A 20416-nucleotide genomic window follows, 5' to 3' on the forward strand; every position below is an offset into this window, starting at 1 on the left:
TTATGCATAAATAATAACATAACTGTGGGTGTGTCTGTGCTATGGGAAGAGGATTCTGTTATAAGTGACTGTAAATGCAGTGGGACCACAGGACTCGCCTTGCCCACCTCACAGAGACGCGATGATGACTCAGATATTCTGCCTTCTGGAATACAGAGCTCTCATGAGTTCTGGGGTTAAGGTCGCCGTTCTCTGCTTTATTTCGATCCCAAAATACACCAAAAGAAGTCTTTCGGGGTCATGGGAACGAGGGCACGACTACACGGTTTCTTGGATGGATCTTTTAAAATGTTGAATTCAGCTCCAAGCCCTGCAACTCTGGAGGGAGACATCGAAACATATGAAGAGCTGAATGGAGGGCGTGGTGGGTCCGTGTGGTCCTGACTGTAGAAGATCTCGGTGCACCGTGTTCTCCTCCTGCAGACACGCAACGAGCTTTGTTAACGAGAGCGAGGTTGTAGGTTTGATGAGTGCAGCACTAATGGTGTGTCCAATCATGAACTCTGTCACGGAACGATGACATGTTGTTGTAAGGGAACAATGGCGTCCACGCCGGCCGTGGTGATGAACACTGACAACTCACATGACCCATGCTTCTTCAGTCCCCTCACCTCACGGCGGACACAAAGGCTCCCCTGTGGCCGGATCAGGACTCGACTTGATCCTGTTCACATGAGCAGGGCCTCTTGTTCACCACAGTAACATACTCATCATGTACCATTTCGAACTCACAGCGGCCGCCATGTAAAGCCTTTGTCCCCGCGTTGCACGCCACTATGAAGCCGGAAACGGCACTAGTGAGCAACATCTTTCGTGTTCATGAAGTAATTGGGTTAATGCAGGAGGAGGCTCTCCTTGACCCCCTCCCAGGCCTCCACTATACTGAGGTCCTCGTAAAGGGACCTTCTGTATCATGATGGACCAACATGGATGGATGGATGGATGGATGGATGAAAGGAAGGAAGGAATCAGGTGAATTGGTTCAGCTCGGTGAAGGTGAACATCGATTAGTAGTGTAATGCCGGCACAAGACCCGAAAGCACATCAATACACGGAAGACAGACATCGAGGCAAACAAATCCAAAAAGGGATGAGGCAAAAGATAAAAGTGAGTGAGGTGAAACACACGAGGAAGAACCTGCAACGCTGAAAGGTTTTCTCACAAGGAACAAAGAGAATCTGGCAGGGAGAGAGACTAAATAGAGCAGGAGATAACAGGTGGAACAGGTGAGACACATCAAGGCAGGTAGGTCATCAATCAGGAGGGATCACACGTGAGACACCTGAAACAAGAGGAGAGGGTAACACAGGGAACAGGAAATAAGAAAATAAAACAGGAAATGAAACACAGGATCAGCTGTAACCGTATGAGAGCAATGCAGAGCGGCTAGCATGAGCTAGCCAGTGGGGCACACTAACATGCACTCACATGCACTAACATCATGTGCACTAAAAGCATGCTACGTAAACAAATAAAGAAGAAGCCCTGATAACAAACACACAGGGGGACTGTGGGGAGGGCGACTCCATTCTCTGCTCCACATTAGCTGTAGTTGTTTGGTGCTACATTAATGCTCCCCTAATGTCGTATATTGCACATTTAAATGTATTTGAAAGTAAGAAATGCAAATTTAAAAAAAAACATTTATTATTTCTGTACTAATTTGTACAAACTTTGTCTCAAATCTAATCCTTGTTACAGTGTGAAGAGTTTTGATCTACAGAGATTAGATGGATCCTGGAACGTTACAGCTGTAAACTCTCCCGACCCACATATCAGTGCTCACAATGAAGTATGTGGGACTGATGACATTCTGTTGTACTGAGTAGAATGTAGGGAACTGAATGTGACCTTTAATAAGATTTCCTGTAGCATCACTTAGAGAAAGTGAGAGATAACAAACATGCAGCTCCGTCCTTCAGCGAAACATCCGCTCGATCAACCTTCAGTCAATCCCATAAACTTCATGGAATCTGGTGTAAAATGAAGCCCGGGGTCTAATACTCAATAACAATCCAATTATGAAGTGCTTTTCTCTGAGCTGGTCTAAGTTCTCTACAGAGGGGGCTTTCCTGAGGTTTGGGCAGGCAACCAAGGAGCTCCGCAAAGAAGGCCATTGTACAAGATACAATGGAGGCCTTTGGAGATTATTACGGGGGAGGAGGTCGAGTCTGGACCGGACGTCAACAAGTGGAGGCAAAGACAAAGATGGTCCAACACACAGACACGCAGACTGAAATGAAAAGTTCTATTCGATTTCTTGACCAAACTGTAAAATAGCTGATACATTAATTGATGGAGAGTTAGTTGTTGGTGCTCCGAATGAATGTGTTGGTTTCCATTAGTGTTCAGTAACCACATCATCGGACTCTTCCAGGATGTCTCTCCAAAAGAACTGAAGAAATCCCCTTTCTGATTGTTTCCAGACCACATTAATTTGGCAACATCTCCCGTCCATATGTTTTCTGGGCTCTGAAGCACAGAGGAGAGAGAAATGTAATGTGTCGGGATGGGAGAGCTGATGGTGGGTGTTTTGGTGGGGGGGTCCTGGTCTTGTACTCACTCTTCACCCAGCAGTAGGGTGGTGGCTCCACACAGACTGTCCCAACAGCTGCCTTTGCCTCAACTACAGCACCAGAGCCCCCTCCTCGGTCCACCATCTGTCCCACTGCCCCACCCCGGACCAGACGCCAGCTCCAACCAGCCAAACATCGACACCCCGTGCAGCTGTTGGGGGGCTGAAGGATTGTTGAGGTGTTGCCTCATCGGGAACACGATTCATTAGTTTTCTAAATGTTAGAAAATTCTTCACAGCTGTCGAAGAACTGATGCGGGTGAACAGGAATCCCAGAACCTTCTTCCACAGAATTTCTTCACTTCACACAAACAGCTGATTCAGGTTCCAGCCACAGAAACAACTCATCGCTTTGCTTACTTTACTATATTTTTTCAGAAGAAAACAAAATTCCCATGAACCTTCCTTCTTGTGAAAATTAGACGCCTGTAAAAAAAGCGACAATGATGTTCTTCTGTATGAAATCACAAATTGTTTCTTTAATAGAGTTTCTGTGAACACTGTTTGTAATGGTTCTGTCCTCAGCAGACGAAGAGTCATTCATTGTCATGCTCGCTCTACTTTCTTCTCTGCTTTACAAGTGAAATGAAGCTCGCTCTGCCAACATCTGGCAGTAAATCTACTTTCATATTCGACTCTTTATCATTCAGCGTGCTGCGATCCGCCACGTGATCCTGGTCTTGGTCTCTGGGGCTGGCAGGACACAGACTGGATTCCTTTCATCCATATGCTTGGCTTGGCCGAGCTCACGGCTGATATCTCCGCCGTGCCGGAAGTGTCTGTTCCCGTCCCTCGTCTGCAGACGGAGACACACTGTTGCAGCTCTACGTTTGAATGTTTGCTGTGGAGTGTAAACCGTGAGGACGTGAGGACATGAGGACACAAGGACGTGAGGACATGAGGACATGAGGATGTGAGGACATGAAGACATGAGGACACAAGGATGTGAGGACATGAGGACGTGAGGACATGAAGACATGAGGATGTGAGGACACAAGGATGCGAGGACATGAGGACGTGAGGATGCGAGGACGTGAGGATCCGAGGACAAAAATTCGTGAGGACGTGAGGATGTGAGGACATGAAGACATGAGGATGTGAGGACGTGAGGACATGAGGATGTGAGGATGCGAGGACGTGAGGATCAGAGGACACAAATTCGTGAGGACGTGAGGATGTGAGGACATGAAGACATGAGGATGTGAGGATGTGAGGACGTGAGGACATGAGGATGTGAGGATGCGAGGACGTGAGGATCCGAGGACACAAAGACGTGAGGACGTGAGGACGTGAGGACATGAGGATGTGAGGACACAAGGATGCCAGGACATGAGGATGCAGGGATGTGAGGACATGAGGGCACGAGGATGTGAGGACATGAGAACATGAAGACATGAGGATGTGAGGATGCCAGGACATGAGGACGCGAGGACATGAGGATGTGAGGACACAAGGATGCCAGGACATGAGGACGTGAGGACATGAGGGCGGGAGGATGTGAGGACATGAGGACACAAGGACACAAGGACATGTGGACGACCACAGGCTGCTTTCATTCATGTGAACTCTTGTCCTCTGAGGTCAGAGAAGCCTCCTGTAATCCAGCAGAGATATGATTCTCTCTGTTTTTAATAACTCCATATGTGAGGGTCTTTTCATATACATTCCCTGATAATTAGATGAAACACATCTTGAGCACAGATGAAGATGAATGTAAATATTTTTTTCAGTTTGCAGCATGATGAGATAAATCAGCCACAATGAGAAAGTGACTCATCATAACAGTGTGTTCACAATGTTACACACGACGTCAATGCAAAGATGTGAATTCATTGAGGTGAATGATGTACATATTATATTTTTTTGTTAATTATTACCCTTAAATTTGTAACAAAGCTACAATGTTAGCGTAGCTCTGATCCATCTGAACTCCATTCAGAGGCAGTCTGGCAGAAAGGGAACATGCAGTTACGAAAATATACACGCAGTCAAAACAGTCGTGCAAACATCTGCACGCGGAACATCTGTAACGACCAAAAACAAAACAATGAGCTGCTCTCTTCTCTCTTTATCTCTTTATTCTGGAGCCACAGTGAATCTGGACTCTCTGTCCTGCTTCTCTCATTGTCCTTCCATGAACAAGAAAATGGTCCGTCACAGTTGCTACTGGTCTCAGTCTTCCTCCTCCACGTGGTCCACCACCTCTCACACACACACTCTCCCTCCTCTTCCTCTCATCTTTGATATCAACTTTCACTCTGACCTGCTTCATCGCGTCTTTGTGTGTTTTCCAGTGTTTGAGTCGTCACGTGTAAACAGTGACTCCTGTGATCACTATTACACATCACAAGTGCAACGTTTTCTTAACGAGGTAACATTCTTCAAGGTTTTGCCCAAAGAGATCAGTTCAATGCACAACAACGTGGTTCGATGCTGGTATTCCACATCTGAGTGGAAGCTTTAGGTGTTGAATATCTGACGAGTCCCCGTGGATGTGAAGCATTAAATACATTAAAGATGCCAAACCTCATGTTGAAACTGATCTGCACTGCTGGACAGGTGTCAGTGGGAACCAGCAAGAGGGGATTACACGGGGTTTTCCCCTTCTGATATCAGGGGCCATTTATCCACTCCGAAACTAATAACTTTACAGCAACTGACCATAGCATATGACCAGCTTTCTGACATGCACACTGACAGTATGACTCATACATTTACTCTTTCAATCTTCCATCAAAAAAGATCAAATCAATAAAACAATATGTATGATTTAGCAAAGAGCTGTAGGCCTACACGATGAAAAATACACACGCTAAAATAAACATTATAACAACCATGACCATTGGTGAACTTTACAATGTAAGCACATATTCCTCTCCTCAGCAGGGCCGACCTCCATCTGACTGGGCGAAGCCACAGGGAGTGACATTGCCAAGATGTCGAAAGGTCACACAAGATTACAACTAACAAAATAAAAGTTCCCCCAAAAGAAATATACACAGAAACATACTAAGGGGAAATACTAAAGGGTGAAAGGAAATGGATTATTGGTGAAATATAAAGCCACACTCGGCCCAGAGTGAAGTCTGACATGCAAACAGCAGAATTGCGTGTTTAAACGCCGTCTCATCATCGCCGCTGCTGCTCCGTCACCCCAAACCTGAGGAAGGGTGTTACGATGACACGGTTTCTCCCAGCTGAAGACACAAGCTCAGATGTAATGAAACACCTCATTCTCACCAGAGGAGCTCCGTTACCCCCGACCCTCGGAGAACAGCACGCCCCAACAGTCGGAACAAGCCGATGACATCATGGTGCCGAGCAGGGAAAACCCCCGACTCATGTTGAGAGGGATGTAGCATGAAGACCCATTAGACAAGGGCCGCAGTGTGGGGAAACATTTCCACATTCTTGCTCATCAGCTCACACTGAGACCCTTCACCCAGAGAGGACCCCTCACAAGGGACATTGGGGAGAAGCTGGTCAAGAGGACCACCTCAGGAATGAGATCCGTGAGGATTCACTAATCTGTTCCACTGGTTGTCACCGGATCACTGGGACGGACTGCAGCTGTTATACAAAACAGCTGAAAAACAAGCTTGCTTCAGTGGAAATGTCTCCGTGTTGGAGCTGAAGACATCACATCACAGATCTGTCGTATCTGAACCACAACAGATCTGCGTCTGCGTGTCAGCGACGTTTCCACGGTGTCGTGTTGAGGGAGGCGAAGTTTATGGTCTGATAACCTCAGACTGTCCACATGCATGCATGTTAGCATGCTGATGATATGCAATAATAATAATTATACCACACAACGTCCTCTACCATGTCGCTCCTTTCTGAAATGATTATATTCTGATTATTTTAGTTCCATTTGAAGAGATTTAACTATATTTTGATGATTATTAGAAATATTCATGGATGATGGCGACTGTATGTCAGCTCAGCCTCTGCGTTCAGCACCAGATCTCACCTGGATACCATCAACCAGCGCCGCTGCCGACGTCCACGGTGTCTAACTGAAAACAGACAAACCCTCCTGCTGGATTCGGTCCCACATGAAGCTGAAGACTGTGAATTCCTTCTGCACCTGTCCTCCTTTTAAGTTAAATCAGTATGACGTGGTGATAAAAGCATCTCGGAGGCCCCAAACGTTACGATATCTTTTATTTTATAACGGGTGAATTATTACCCAGATCTGATAGCGGCTTGGATCCAAGGAACCCTCCTCTCAGAGTCCACATGGACCAGATATGTAAACTCCACTATAGACGCTTTGCAGTGTCTTCACACGCGTCTCTAGCAGCTGCAGTGTGAAGTCAGCTGGATATTTGTTTTTAAGTGGCTTAATATAGTAAGTAATCACACATTGTGAGTATTATTCTGTACTTGAATCAATCAAAACAGATATTTATAAGATATAAGATAATATAAGACACATGGCTGTCTGGAATTAAATACTGCATGTCCTTTAGAAATAATAAAATAAACCACATTGTAGTTTTCACTCTGTTTTCTTTGGGACATTGATGAAGTAATGATTTCCCACACATTTAAAAACTAAAAACATAAGGCCAGACCTTTGGCAATTATTTTTGTATCAGGATTTATTTATTTTTCATAATAAAAAACAATCATGATATATTGCTGCACGGTGGTGTAGTGGGTAGCACTCTCGCCTCACAGCAAGAGGGTCCTGGGTTCGATTCCCGGGTCGGCCCGGGTTCCTTCTGTGTGGAGTTTGCATGTTCTCCCCGTGTAAGCGTGGGTTCTCTCCGGGTCCTCCGGCTTCCTCCCACAGTCCAAAGACATGCAGGATGGGGATAGGTTAATTGGTGACTCTAAATTGCCCATAGGTGTGAATGTGAGCGTGAATGGTTGTCTGTCTCTACATGTCAGCCCTGTGATAGACTGGCGTCCTGTCCAGGGTGTATCCTGCCTTCACCCAATGACAGCTGGGATCGGCTCCAGCCCCCCCGTGACCCTAAATACAGGATAAGCGGTAGAAAATGGATGGATGGATGGATGGATGATATATTATAGCTGCGAGCTGCAATGATCGGGCCCTTGTGAGTCGGGGATCGCTGCAGCAACATGACTCAGCATTCAGAGTCCAGACAGGAACAGGTGACGTTAAACAGTCTTTACTGACCAGAGGTCAACAGGAGGTCAGAAAGGAGACCGCAAAAACGTAGTCAAAGACTCAAAACCACTGGGTTACTAACACGAGGCCGTATGCTTCACACAGAGCTACTAAGACTGGCAACAAGAATACGTGGGGTTTATATACCCAGAGAGCAGGGGCTTATCAAACTCAGGTGGAACACATCAGGGGCAGAAACAGGAAACGGGCAATGGACGAGGGAACGAAAGAACATAACTTTATCTTTAGCTGATCAGCATGTTATTTAAACACATAATGGATCAGGTGATGTTTCAGGCAAAGCCGTGCGCTGCAGCAGGGATGAAATATGTTTCTAAGGGGAAGAAATGTGGTGCTCACAAATTATCCCCACATTTTCTGATTGTTGAAGTGTGAATACCACAAACACACATCACCACCACGGAGCTACAGGAGGAGCCGAGATCGCCCTGATGACGTACGTCTCCTTCAGCCACCGAGAGAGCGAGATATTTAATGACGTATTTCGTATCGTAGAAACAAAACATTAAAATATCTTGCGCTTGTATAAACCACAGGACTTATTTCAGGCAGCTCACCAAAATGAGGGAACCGCAAGAGCAAAAGTGTTGACTCATGTTCAGGTTTTAGGACTGTTGGGCTTTCACTTTGTTTTCTTCTTTAAGTAAAAGCTTTTGTTGCACATTTGGATTTGGTTTTATAGAAAATCACAACCAAAACTTTAAGTCCAAAGAAATCTAAATTCCAGCTCCTGTATTAAATCTTCTTCTTTGGTGTTAATATCAGATAGAAACACATGAATAAGGTTTCATTTGGCATGAGTTATTGCGTCCTCATTAAGACCCATAAGACTTGATTTGAGGTTTAGTTTGCTGCAGCTGGTTGGATTCCATTCTCACCCTTCTTTAACAACCTGAACCACAGCTCTCCTGGCAGAAGACCGCTTCAACGTGTTTATTTGCCACCGCCTCGATCCAACAGCACTCTTCCCACCAAACGACCCGAGGAGAGGGAGGTCAAATAAAACGCCATCAACTGTTTCTGCACCTGAGCTGAGAGAGCAGGTTACATCCCATAAAACCACCACTGTGTCACAGAAACCTTTGTTACTATGACGATACAACACCCATGACACCGTAACTCCCCAACACCCCTACCAACCACAAACAAACCCAGAGAGGGAGCTCACGGTCTCGTAGCAACAGCTGAGTGGATCCACAGCAACAGTCCTGCAGGTTGGGAGTGGATCCGGATCACCAAAGGGGGTTTCATTCAGGATCCTCATGTGAGATCCCTCAGGGAGTCATGCTGGAAGACCTGAACATCTGAATGCAGCAGGTAAGAGGACGCGTATCACTGAGTTGCTGAAATGTGACCTTGGCCCAAACATCAAGGTTTCGGTTAAAGCGCCGTCGATAACGCTGCTCGTCCTCGTCACTGAAACTAAACGGCTCAAATCAGTTCCAGGGTGTGTGCCTTCTGTTTCTGTTTAAAATGTGTCCGGCTGTTAAAGTGGGCCTGTAAGAAGAGCTGTGTGAACTGTTGTTAAAGATCGTCCCAGGAAACATCTGCCGTATCCTCTCAGACGAAATACCGACTTATTACACATCAGTCCGTCAATCCATGCTTGTATCCGTCTGTGATTCTGTCAACGGCTAATAATAAAACGGGACCCATCAGCCTCATATTTGGTCTCATTTATGACTTTATGCTCAAGGACCTCTGGTGATTGCAGTGATTTACACTTTTGGAAGCATATACACTATTCTGCTGGCTGTTTTATGACTCCTCACTATTACTACTTGGCTGGTAGGACAAATTGCAAACTGGACCAAGAGCCAGTTAGCTGTTAGCAGCTAGTGGGAGTCCTACAGTGTGTTTGGCTAACAGAGCTAAACTCTCAGCCACAGCTGTGGAAACATACAACCAGTTGTGTTGTGACTTTAAAATGAAAAGCATTTGTGTTCATTTGAGATTTCATACGAGGATTTTAAAACTGTGTATTTTTAATAAAACTCAGCTGAAATGTGTAAATTCTAAGGATATTTTGCCCGGACGAGTTTCCTGTATGCAGCCAAACTTAGACCCGACCATGTGTTTGACACATTACTTATTAAATCCATTGGAAATCCTGGTTTTATTTTTGGAATCAAACAGACCCACTATTTTAAGGAATGTTCCCCCTCCATTGTTCAGATTACAGATTCTGAACAATTACTTTGAAGATTTTTTTCTTCATGCAAAACCTTCATCCCAGATTCAATGTAAGAATGCACGCAATTATAAAATGTCATCATCTGTTTGAAATCCAAACCAATGCCTCAAGCAATTCAAAAGAACCAGGTCCTTAAATATATTGTGACAGTGTTTCTGTCCGTACGTTGACTGTGCACCATCCGTCCCTACAGTCAAACTTATTGCATGTGTGATGAGTGACAGGAGGAGGCATCGGATTGGTGGCGCCAGCAGAAACATGTACATCCACAGTGAGCAGAGGAACTTCCACGAGGGTTCAGAGTTCACTCCACTTCCACCGAGACCTCGATCACATGGAGACGCAGGACCTTCCTCCCTGCAAGGTGGCTACCTAACCCTGTTATGTTGTTATGTTGGCAATTTCTGGTTCTGAAAAGTGCCTTAAACTGACATTCTCTATGCTGGCCAAAAGGGGGCCTCTATGAGAAAATGACCCTACTTCTCTATTGGTATATTATCTCAGTAAACATTGTAAACATGAGTTTATGGCCTCGATCTCTAGTTTCAAGTCTTCTTCAATCCAGCATGATGTTCATTTAGTACATTATGTTCCGTTTAGAGTCAAACAGACCAGAAAGCAGGGGATGCTTTAGGGGCGGGGCTACCTGCTGATTGACAGGTTGCTACCACGCTAACAATGCAGTTAACTACTAAGATGACTTTAACACTCAGCTGCAAAGTTGAGCTTGAGTTATGAAGATAACTTTGTTAGCAGCTTCACAGCAGAATCCAGATGGATCCAGATCCAGTAAGGTTGCTGTTCGCCAGATCCACCAAGTTGCTCCTCCACTGTCCAAATATGGTCACTTCCTTCACTGGTTGGAAAAATTCCAAGATGACCACAGTCAAAATCAATAATTAAATTTTGTGTTGTATCATCTTATGTCGTGTTACGTTATTTCAAGTCCTGCCGTTACATTTTGTATCACATCATGTATTTTGTTGTTTCATTTGATGTCATGTGGGGTCATTTTCTTACCACTGCTGGTTTTAGAGGTAAACGGTATAATCGTTTGCTGGTCTTCTCATGGTTGCTGTCACAGTGCAGGGTCTGGTCTGTCCCCTCCAGCGGAGGCCCAGCAGTGGGAAGGGGACACACAGGGGGACACCACAGAGACATGGGGGAGGAAGCTGTCTCAAAGCAAGACCAGCATCCAGGTCCGGTACTGGGAGAAGACCGGATATGGGTCTGGAAGATAGAGCTTTGACTGTGTGTCATCACCGAGATCCAGTCAGTGAAAGAGCCGGTGAGTGAGTCACGTATGTGGATGTATGCATGTATCCTCTCTGCTAACTGATGAGTTAGTGTGGGTCTGCTGGTTTAACAACAGTGTTCCTTCATCAACTAGATCCACTTTGAAACTTTGATGGTTTTCATGTTCCATTCCCTTCAAATGATCCTTTCATCATCATACTGAACCATTAATACTTCACAGTCCAGCTCCTCATCCTGGAAACCACACGGTTCATCAAACCAGATCAAAGGAGTCGCCCCCTTATGGCCAGCAGAGAGAGTGCATGTTTAAGGCCCTTCAGCGTTGACCTGGAAGTCGCTGCCTGGTCCTGATATAGACTTTTGATTTTAGAATGGGACCAAAGCTGCTGTTTGCTCACACTGCTCACCACATGAAAGGCCTTTTTGATCAGCACACGCACACACTCATAAACAGCTGCAAATCTCCATAATCACATCCAGACAGCTGACTTCTTCTTCTGGCTTTGGGCAGCAGCAGCAGCTGGGCTTATTTCTGGAGAAATCCAACACATTTCATGGCCAGTTGACATGAAAGTTTTGTGTTCTTTCTGTATTCTGTACATGTTTGGGTTGCACAGTTTAATTCAATTAAATGTTATTTATAGTGTCATATCAAAAGTAATTTAGGACACATTAGCCAGCGAGCAAGACGAGTACAGGATCACGATTTTCAGGATCTTGGGTTCCGGATCGAGCTCAGTTTAGATGCAGTTCAGCGATCCGTCACCAAGTCATGTACATAACATCTGCAGCATGAATGTGAATGAAGTCAAAGCTGCATCTCCGTCTCTTTGTAACGTATTCCAGAGAATCCCTCAACCCCCGGCGATAATGAGACTCATCATGGGCTTCCTGCCACCACGAAGCTTTCACAGCTCCATCTGTATCTGCCTTCATCACTCTGTGAGGATGATGACCAGGACGCCCACGAGGGAGAGAATCCTCATGAGGTATGAGGTCTTTATGGCGTTGAAACGGTTGAGATGGTGGAGACCGGGGAGATCATGAGGATGGTGGAGACCATGGACACGGTGGGACTGGGAACCATGGAGACGGTGGGGACCAATGAGACCGTGGAGAGTCAGAGCCGCCAACTGCCTCATGTTCATGTTCCTCGTGCAATATCTTCCACGTCACATCTGTGGTTTTCGCCCTCCTTTCCAGAATCTGGGCCAGAGCCCCGAAACGGGTCTCAGGAGTGATGTCAGTTGAAGGGTGTGGAGACAGAAATACTTTCCCAAGCTATTAGAACAACTGAGTGCATGCAGATACACGCCCACTGGATTTAAATGGTCATATGAACATTATATCCATGAAATCATCCAGATGAAGTAACAGGAAGTTCTGTGGAAAAGATTCGATGGATAATGACATAAGGAGGTGATGGAGAGTTGACCCAATAAACAGTTTAACACTTTCTTCAAGCTGCACTCATCAATAGTTTTATAAGTAAAATGGATCTGCTTGTAATGTGAAAGGTGTCATCAACTAGTCTAAAAGTAAGGAAACACTCCCAAAGAAATGTACCAGACTCCTATAACTACAGCGTCTAACGTTAAAGGAACAGTGCAACATTTTGGGGAATCCTCTTGTTTCTGGTGTTACAGTCAGAGACGTACAGAGAGATGGTCCAACATTATGTTGGGTTTAACTTGACTAATAATAATAATAATGTTTCTGTGCTCCTCGTAGGACTTCAGCAGAGGAATCTGAGGTCCAACCAAACAATGAAACCCCTCCGGTGTCCGAAATCCTGATCAAGACCAACCAAACCGGGACCCAGCACTCTGCAAGACAACAAGACAGCAGGACAGCAGGACTCAGTGAGAGGAGAAGAAGATCCATGTGGGCAGGAAAAGGTCTGCAGGAGGATGAATGGAGGCTGAAAACACTGGCTCTATAGTGACATGATGGAAGGCTCAAATAAAAGGGGGAAAAGGAAATAAAGCTCAGCCATTGGACAAAATTAATATGAACAAGACGCCGGTACAACAGAAATCCTTTTTAGTGGAACATGTGTATTTGTTTCAAAATAAAATGTACCATGGGAGCATCTGCAGAGACACACAGGGGAGCGATCACAATTTTAAAAACTAAGTAAAGGCATGGGACGATATGAAAATATCATGTCACGATTATGTTTGATTGACAATATCCTAATTATCATCCAAATATGTTTAAAACTCTTAAAATGGCACTAAACATACTGGAATCACTTTGTTAAGAAAGAATTATTTATTATTATGTCACAGATAAGACACAATCATATAATCTATGATTTTCATACATCATAAGGTCTCGCTGCATTAATGACAAATAAATAAATACATTGATTTTGTATTCTGTGGACCTGGAGAGCAGGAGGACGCTCTGAACAAGGAACTGGAATACTAAAGTTCATGATGTAATACGGATGCTCTGAGCCGGTTTAAATGCAGCGGAGATCAGGTGAGATGATGACGGACTTCCTGCAGCTGTGCAGAGTGACAGACAGCTGGAAGGACACTGGGAGGCCACGCTGGTTTTTATATTCATCATTAACTGAGTCCAATCAGTGCTGTGTATATCTGCCAAATACAGCCATGACTCTTGGCACCTTCAGGTCGCACCATGAGACTTCCTGCTGAGTCGTCTTCATCACGGTGTGTCCGTGCAGGTCCTCCTTGCCGGTCTAGTCTCGGTGCAGAGATAGCAGATCATACACCACACACTGTGTTCTGGAGAGATCTGGACCCCACTGCTGCTGCGAAACGGCCTCAGAGCGCAGGAGCCTGTCGTCATGGGAACAAGGAGGACGTCAATTCAGTAAAAGTTTCGGATACTGAATAGAAATTATGAAAATCTATGTGAATTATACAGAATCCAAATTATTAGATAAATAAATAATGATGACTACATAAAGTAACTATAGGTAGTAACTACATACAGGAAATATATGAAGTAACTGTATAGTATTATTACCATTGTATAGTAACTACATATAGTATCACTATACAACGTATTCTCTTCATGTAACCATATATAGTCATGTATTTTTATTTTTTTACTAGTTTTGTACATATTCTATTATTTTCACATTAATCTGTACATTTATTTGAAAATCAAGGTTTCTTTATTATTTTATGTATTTATTAAGTGATTTATTTATTATAATGGCAGGTTTTGTCTTTGATACTTGAGCGTTGCTACACAAATGAATTTCCAAACACTCTTACGTTGCTGAGTTATAGGCTAAATGTTGCAGATTGTATTCTGGTTCCCACGACTCTGACTCTTTATTGGCAGTATAACTGAATATAATAGGAGCATTACCGAGGATGAAGTATGCAGCAGCGCTGAGGGAGAGGGTGATGAGGAAGATGGTGCCAAGACCCAGATCTCCCATCGCACAGGCATTCGGACAAGCACAGGGGCTCTCCACCCAGATCTGCAGGGGCTCCTCTACGCTGAGGCTCTGGTCCCGGATCAAGGAAGTGGACTCGTTGGGATTACAGTGGTAGTGGACTACAGTGACGGGCTGCTTGTCATGGACTGGGTCAGGAGAAGGAGATGATTGGGGTCAAACTGATCTGGGACCTGATAAGTTAGTGTGTTTGTGTTTCAGCTCACCGAAGTACGAGACCGACAGCGTCTTCAGGGTGTCGTTGTAGTGGAACTCGTTGCCTTCGTGTCTCCCGTAGCTGATGTAGCGGGTGATGGACCTGCTGAGCCAGTGATACCTGCTCACTTGGCAAAATGTCACATGACAACAGATAGGAACATTAGCATTAGCGTTACACACACATTTTTAAAATAATTCACAAACTGTTTTAAAAATGTTTCATGTGCAACAGAGTCAACTTCTGTAAAACAGCTGTCTGTATCTGAACAAGAGCACAGGAGTCTTCACACGTTCAGTCTGTGTTTAGGCGCCGCCTGGTGGTTATTGTCGATCATCAACCGCTCAATTAAAGTCTCATTAGCTCTACAACAGCAGTGTTTGCTGCCCTCTACTGGGCTCAACATGCTACTACAGGCCACAGACACCTGGGTGCGTGTTTGTTCAAACCGAGTTTGTTAACCCTGGCAAGAGGGAAACTCTTAAAGAGTGAACTTAAATGTAGACTGTAAACATAACCGGCTCGCTGGCAGGTTTTCTGAGTGAGATTCGCCCTGTTGCTGATCCTGAACCAGCTGAAAATGGGGAGCCTTTTCCCTGCCAACCCATCGATATGGAAGCACATTGATTAGAGCAGCCTGATGTATGTTGAGACCCCGTATAGGGGTATATTGCTTTAATTCCCTGCCTACGTTGTACCTCTCGTATCTGAATATTATCGGGCCATACATTTCCAACAAGTCATATCAGAGCAAATTTAAAACTGAAAAAAATGTAAACTGAAAGAGACACTAATAATTACTTATGATTAAAACCATATGCCTTTGCACGCTGAATTAAAACCGAATTACCTCACGTGGTGTCGCTTTTGCACACGGACTCCAAAACTACAGGTTTGATTTTTTTTAGGCATCCGCCAAAACGCGTTTACAGAGTTGTTTGACCCCTGAGAGCCACCGTAGAGCTACAAACATCCAAACACAAGCTCGCCTCTTCGTGGCTCAAAGCAAGGAGCACCAACAACACGGTTAAAAAGTCTCGTCTACCTGACGATGAGACACGCAGCCACGTTGATGCACTCGGATCCGGTCACCAGGTCCTCCGGCTGGGAGAAGGGCTGACAGGGACTGAAGGACAGGAGGAGGTTCTCCGAGACCGGCTTCAGACGGCCCAGGAACCCCTCCGCGTCCCCCATCGCGTTCAGGTTGATCACCCCGCTCCCGTCCTTCATGATGCACTTGCAGCTGTTGACCTTGAAGCAGCCGGACTTCCTCGGTGGAGACGGAGACGAGGAGAGCGTGTTGGAGCAGACGAAGAGGACCAGGACGGCTGTTTGGAGGCTCATGGTGACGATGTGAACCACCAGCTGTGTTGTTGGGCAACCAAACAGCAGCTGACAGCATGGTGATGGCAGGAAGGTAATTAGAATAAAGGTGATTGTAATTCCAGGCATTCCTGAAGCCCAGACCTCAGATCAGTGTCTCTACAAATGCAGCCAAACAGGCAGCAGATTATCCAGACGATTCTGTTCCTGTGAAAAACGTATACACTAGAGTTCTGCAAATATTACTTTGCAGTGCTTTGAAAACCACAAATCACATTGTCAGATATCTTAAAACCTGAACAAACCAAGGCACAAACGAATAGTACGTAGGAAATATACATCACCTAAGTGGGATTATATAAGTGGTTTTAGTTTGCATATGGCTCATTATGTCAAGTGGGCCGGACAAGTAAAATCATTACTTAACCACTTATAAAATACAAAATTACCTTCTCTGTTGTCCCTGCAAGTTATTTTATATTTTGCTTCAAGTCTGGTAGTATACATACAGCAGACAATTTACAGGGGAAAAAGAAATAAAAAGTACACAACAGCCAATATTGTTTTTTTTAACACAGATTTTAATTAGTCAAAAGAAAAAGCCTCTAAGCTTTGACTGCAAATTTGCGGACTGAGTAGAGGAGGTCTTTCCTCTGCTGTTTCTTGGTCCGCAGGCCCTCCTCATGCTTGTTGAGCCGGCGGCGCAGAGCTCTGGTCTTCTTGGGTCTCAGATCCAGGGGCTTGTACTTCTTACCCTGGAACAAATAAATTAACGTTTAGTGGAGCTGAAAATGTATATTTTATCAAAGAGAAAAGGGTAATTTGCAACAGTTGACAAATTCTAGAAAGATTTGAAACTTTGAAACTTCATACATTCACGGAGGACGTTCATGCATTTTGTTTTTCTGAGCATGGGGACAACGATTGACCCTACATTTAACGTTAACACGTGACATGTAATCTATCAGATTACCTTTTCATGACATTACACTGTCATGTTTACGCCGTCTGCAACTTTCAAGTTTAAGACCTTACAGCACTGTCTCAGCATCATCTGGTCAGAGCAGGTAATCTACATGTTTTAAGTCAAACGGCTTGTCTGCTTCACAGAGCAGATATTTGAGATTCATGAAAATCCATCTTTTCCACTAAGTGTTATTTATATGAACAATAACCAGCAACAAGTAGACAAAATCCCCGGGGCCATTTTATTGGTTCTTTCCTTTGGAAACCATTTTTAAGAATCATCGTCACCTAAATCTTTCCATGCATCAAGAAAATATAATCAGTCTTGCATGCAAGTAAATGAGGAGCAGCTACATCTGCTTGATGTTGCATAGAAACAATGTAACATAATTTGAAGGAGTCCCCATAAGTTATTTAATTTTTCTGTGAAATGGCCGCGCTTAATTAGCAACATCTGAGAAGCCTCTGTATGATAATATATATTGAATAACTCCTCGATCAGAATTATTTCACCCCTCTTCCACCATTGATCATTATTAACACTCAGGTCATCTCTAGTCTCAGTCTTTTGGTAAGCAGTGTTGAATGCTTCAGCAAATCATCAGCTCAACAAGATCATCACCGACCAGAGAGGAAGACGTGTCTTCATGTGTGCTCAGTGAGGAGTGGCGTAGCTGGTTGCTCTCACCTTATAGAACTTCCTCAGGTTCTCCTTCTGTGTCTGGTTGATGACGGTCAGGACTCTGGCGATGGATTTGCGGACAACACGGCTGCAATGAACAAACAAAGTCAGATTGTTTCGCACATCAGGTTTTGGTTTACTGGCAACAGTGTCCGTAAATACAACCACACAAATTATGTTAAATCACGAGGAAAGTAAACTGTAAAAAGGTAAGGTTATTTATTTCGGTCCTCATCCATCGCTGATTATAGATTACTATTCACACTCAGGTCATCTCAAGTCTCAGTCTTTTGGTAAGCAGTGTTGAATGCTTCAGCAAATTATCAGCTCAACAAGATCATCACCGACCAGAGAGGAAGACGTGTTTTCATGTGTGGTCAACGAAGCAAACACGTTTGACAAATTGTGAGTTTAAATGATTCCAGTAGGTTTTGCAGCCATTTTGAGAGTTTCGAGAACATTTTCTGTACATTACTGTATTGTACGTATGTATAACGCTCGTATAGCCATGGGACTGTCATGTCATATCGGGGCCAACCGGCTCCACCGCGAGGAAAGTAGAGTGCCGTCAACACAACATCCATACAGTAAGTGAACTCACATCTTTGAGAGCTTGGAAGCGGCCCCGCCGGTCACTTTGGCCACACGGAGCTGCGACAGCTCGTTCTTCAGGTCGTCGAGCTGCTTGAGCAGCTCCTCCTTCTTCTTGCCCCGCAGATCTCTTGCCTTAATCTTGGCCTGGGCATGAGGAAAATCGGTAAATAACAGAACCACATCGGGAAATGACAGCAGCACATCGGTCTCACGCCGCGTTACGGATCTCTTCTTCCCGACACGAGTCCAACAAGCTAACCCAGCTCGTTGCGGTTAACGTAACATACCGTTAGCGTCATACATTAAAATTATGCGTCAAGTTTGTTACAACACTGGTACTAATGAATGCCGTTTGTTACCAGTATGTCCAAAGACACCATGTCTTTGTAATATCCGTTAGTACTACACCGTAGCTTTAGCTTCCAGGCTATCAAGAACGAGACGTGTTCCAGTTAGCTCGATGCTAGCGTTGCCCGGTGGGTTAGTACAAGCGCACATAATATAAAGATGTATCACATTCCGGCAGCAGCCAGCTGATCTAAACATACAAGAATAATTGCATAAATAGCTTATATAACCACCGAACACACATTTAACCGGGTTTAGTTCCGATAAACGTGATAAAATCCCCGTTAATGGCAGAGTATCGAGCTCCTCACCATGTTCCCTCTCGCTGCCCCGTTGGAAAGGCCGGACGCACCGCGTGTTCAGAAATAGTAGCTTCCGGAGAATTTCTTCTTCGTCGCTTTCACGTTTCACTACAAACAGCGCCACTCTCTGGCGTAACGTGGGAAAACATCAACGCACAATCGAAAGTTAATAACTCTTAATGGTAAATTAAACGGAAACAAGATATACAGTGCATCCAGAAATGCTCAGATTCCTTCTGCAGCCTTGTGCTATCATTGCTAAAATACTTTCCCCTCGTCGATCTACACGTAAAAGTGTGAACATTTACGATTTCTATTGTCATGAACTTGGTAGCATCCATCCATCCATCCATTTTCTACCGCTTATCCTGTATTTAGGGTCACGGGGGGGCTGGAGCCGATCCCAGCTGTCATTGGGCGAAGGCAGGGTACACCCTGGACAGGACGCCAGTCTATCACAGGGAATGAACTTGGTAGCAATGCAAGCAAATTCTTAGTTCCGGTCCAAACTCAACTTTGTTACATAAATGTTACATACATGTTGGTGCAGTCATTTGCGCAGTCGCATCACAGCAGGAAGGTTGAGGGTTCAATGCTGTCCCACCAAATATGGATCTGGAGCCAGGTGTGATTTTATCATTTAAGATTTATTATTAATCAATGTGGGAAATGGAAACATTTGTAGTGGCAGCGATTGTTAAATCATAAAAAGCAAAAGCTGTAGTGATTGTACAGTTGTGTTTCAGGGTTTAACAGCAGAAGCAGCTTAAAAAGTGCATTCATTGTTTCATTTAGCTTCTCATGGAGACGGCATTTCACCCAGCAGTCTGGGCGACTGCATCAGTCTGCTGCCAGTGATGTAGTCACAGGTAAGATACCCGTTATTAGTAACAAGATGACAAAGATGACAGTTTTGCATTCAAACATCTCGTCCTGCATCAACTTTCACATAATGGATTCAGCAGATTTCACCTTGAAAAGCCAGGAAAAACACAAGTCAGGCCTAAAATAGATTTTCTGTGACAGCACCCCGGTGTATTTCTGCTTTATATGGATGAAACGTTTACAAATGCAGAATCCTGTGGCTTCTATAAATTAATTGTAAAATGCTGACAAGGCTGCTTTAGGAATGAACAATGCACTTTAACAGCAAACATGCAGATTCCCACTGATGTTAAAACCAATCTCATCGTGTGGTCACTGAGGAAGAAGGATAGCGATGGGCAAAAACACTTCTGGGTTCTGATCTATGCGAATGATAAATACTGCAAACTGGTCACATCAAACCATTTACATCCTCTGATTTATAAAGTTCTAAATGCATACAGTTTGTACATATTTCTCGATATAAATAGACATGTGGAATGTACTT

The 20416-nt window shown here is 44.4% G+C and overlaps 3 protein-coding genes across 5 annotated transcripts; 1 reads left to right on the forward strand and 2 right to left on the reverse strand.

Annotated features, from left to right (window-relative positions):
- The first annotated feature begins 8943 nt into the window (after nt 1–8943).
- Nucleotides 8944–13267, forward strand: LOC311023220 (uncharacterized protein). 3 transcript variants are annotated; one of them, XM_084024925.1, is made up of 5 exons: nt 8944–9057; nt 10153–10298; nt 11019–11222; nt 12038–12180; nt 12923–13267. In XM_084024925.1, exons 2-5 carry the CDS (start codon nt 10193–10195, stop codon nt 12941–12943), a joined length of 474 nt encoding a protein of 157 aa, XP_083881051.1. In that variant the 5' UTR covers nt 8944–9057; nt 10153–10192; the 3' UTR covers nt 12944–13267. The 3 variants fall into 3 exon arrangements, with proteins under 3 accessions (XP_083881051.1, XP_083881050.1, XP_083881052.1); XM_084024924.1 differs by having other exon boundaries at nt 10159–10298; XM_084024926.1 differs by having other exon boundaries at nt 10159–10298; nt 11045–11222.
- A 152-nt stretch (nt 13268–13419) lies between these two features.
- On the reverse strand, nt 13420–16584 carry LOC311022740 (uncharacterized protein). The gene is made up of 4 exons (XM_084024264.1): nt 15875–16584; nt 14840–14949; nt 14543–14761; nt 13420–14001 (listed from the first exon to the last, which is right to left on the reverse strand). The coding sequence occupies exons 1-4, from the start codon at nt 16279–16281 to the stop codon at nt 13868–13870; spliced, it is 870 nt and encodes a 289-aa protein (XP_083880390.1). The 5' UTR covers nt 16282–16584; the 3' UTR covers nt 13420–13867.
- Nucleotides 16585–16712: 128 nt separating this feature from the next.
- On the reverse strand, nt 16713–19152 carry rpl35 (ribosomal protein L35). The gene is made up of 4 exons (XM_084023857.1): nt 19054–19152; nt 18402–18538; nt 17807–17888; nt 16713–16907 (listed from the first exon to the last, which is right to left on the reverse strand). The coding sequence occupies exons 1-4, from the start codon at nt 19054–19056 to the stop codon at nt 16758–16760; spliced, it is 372 nt and encodes a 123-aa protein (XP_083879983.1). The 5' UTR covers nt 19057–19152; the 3' UTR covers nt 16713–16757.
- Nucleotides 19153–20416: the final 1264 nt, after the last annotated feature.

The sequence above is a fragment of the Eutrigla gurnardus genome (genome assembly GCF_963514095.1).
Source record: "Eutrigla gurnardus genome assembly, chromosome: 13".
Lineage (NCBI taxonomy): Eukaryota > Metazoa > Chordata > Actinopteri > Perciformes > Triglidae > Eutrigla > Eutrigla gurnardus.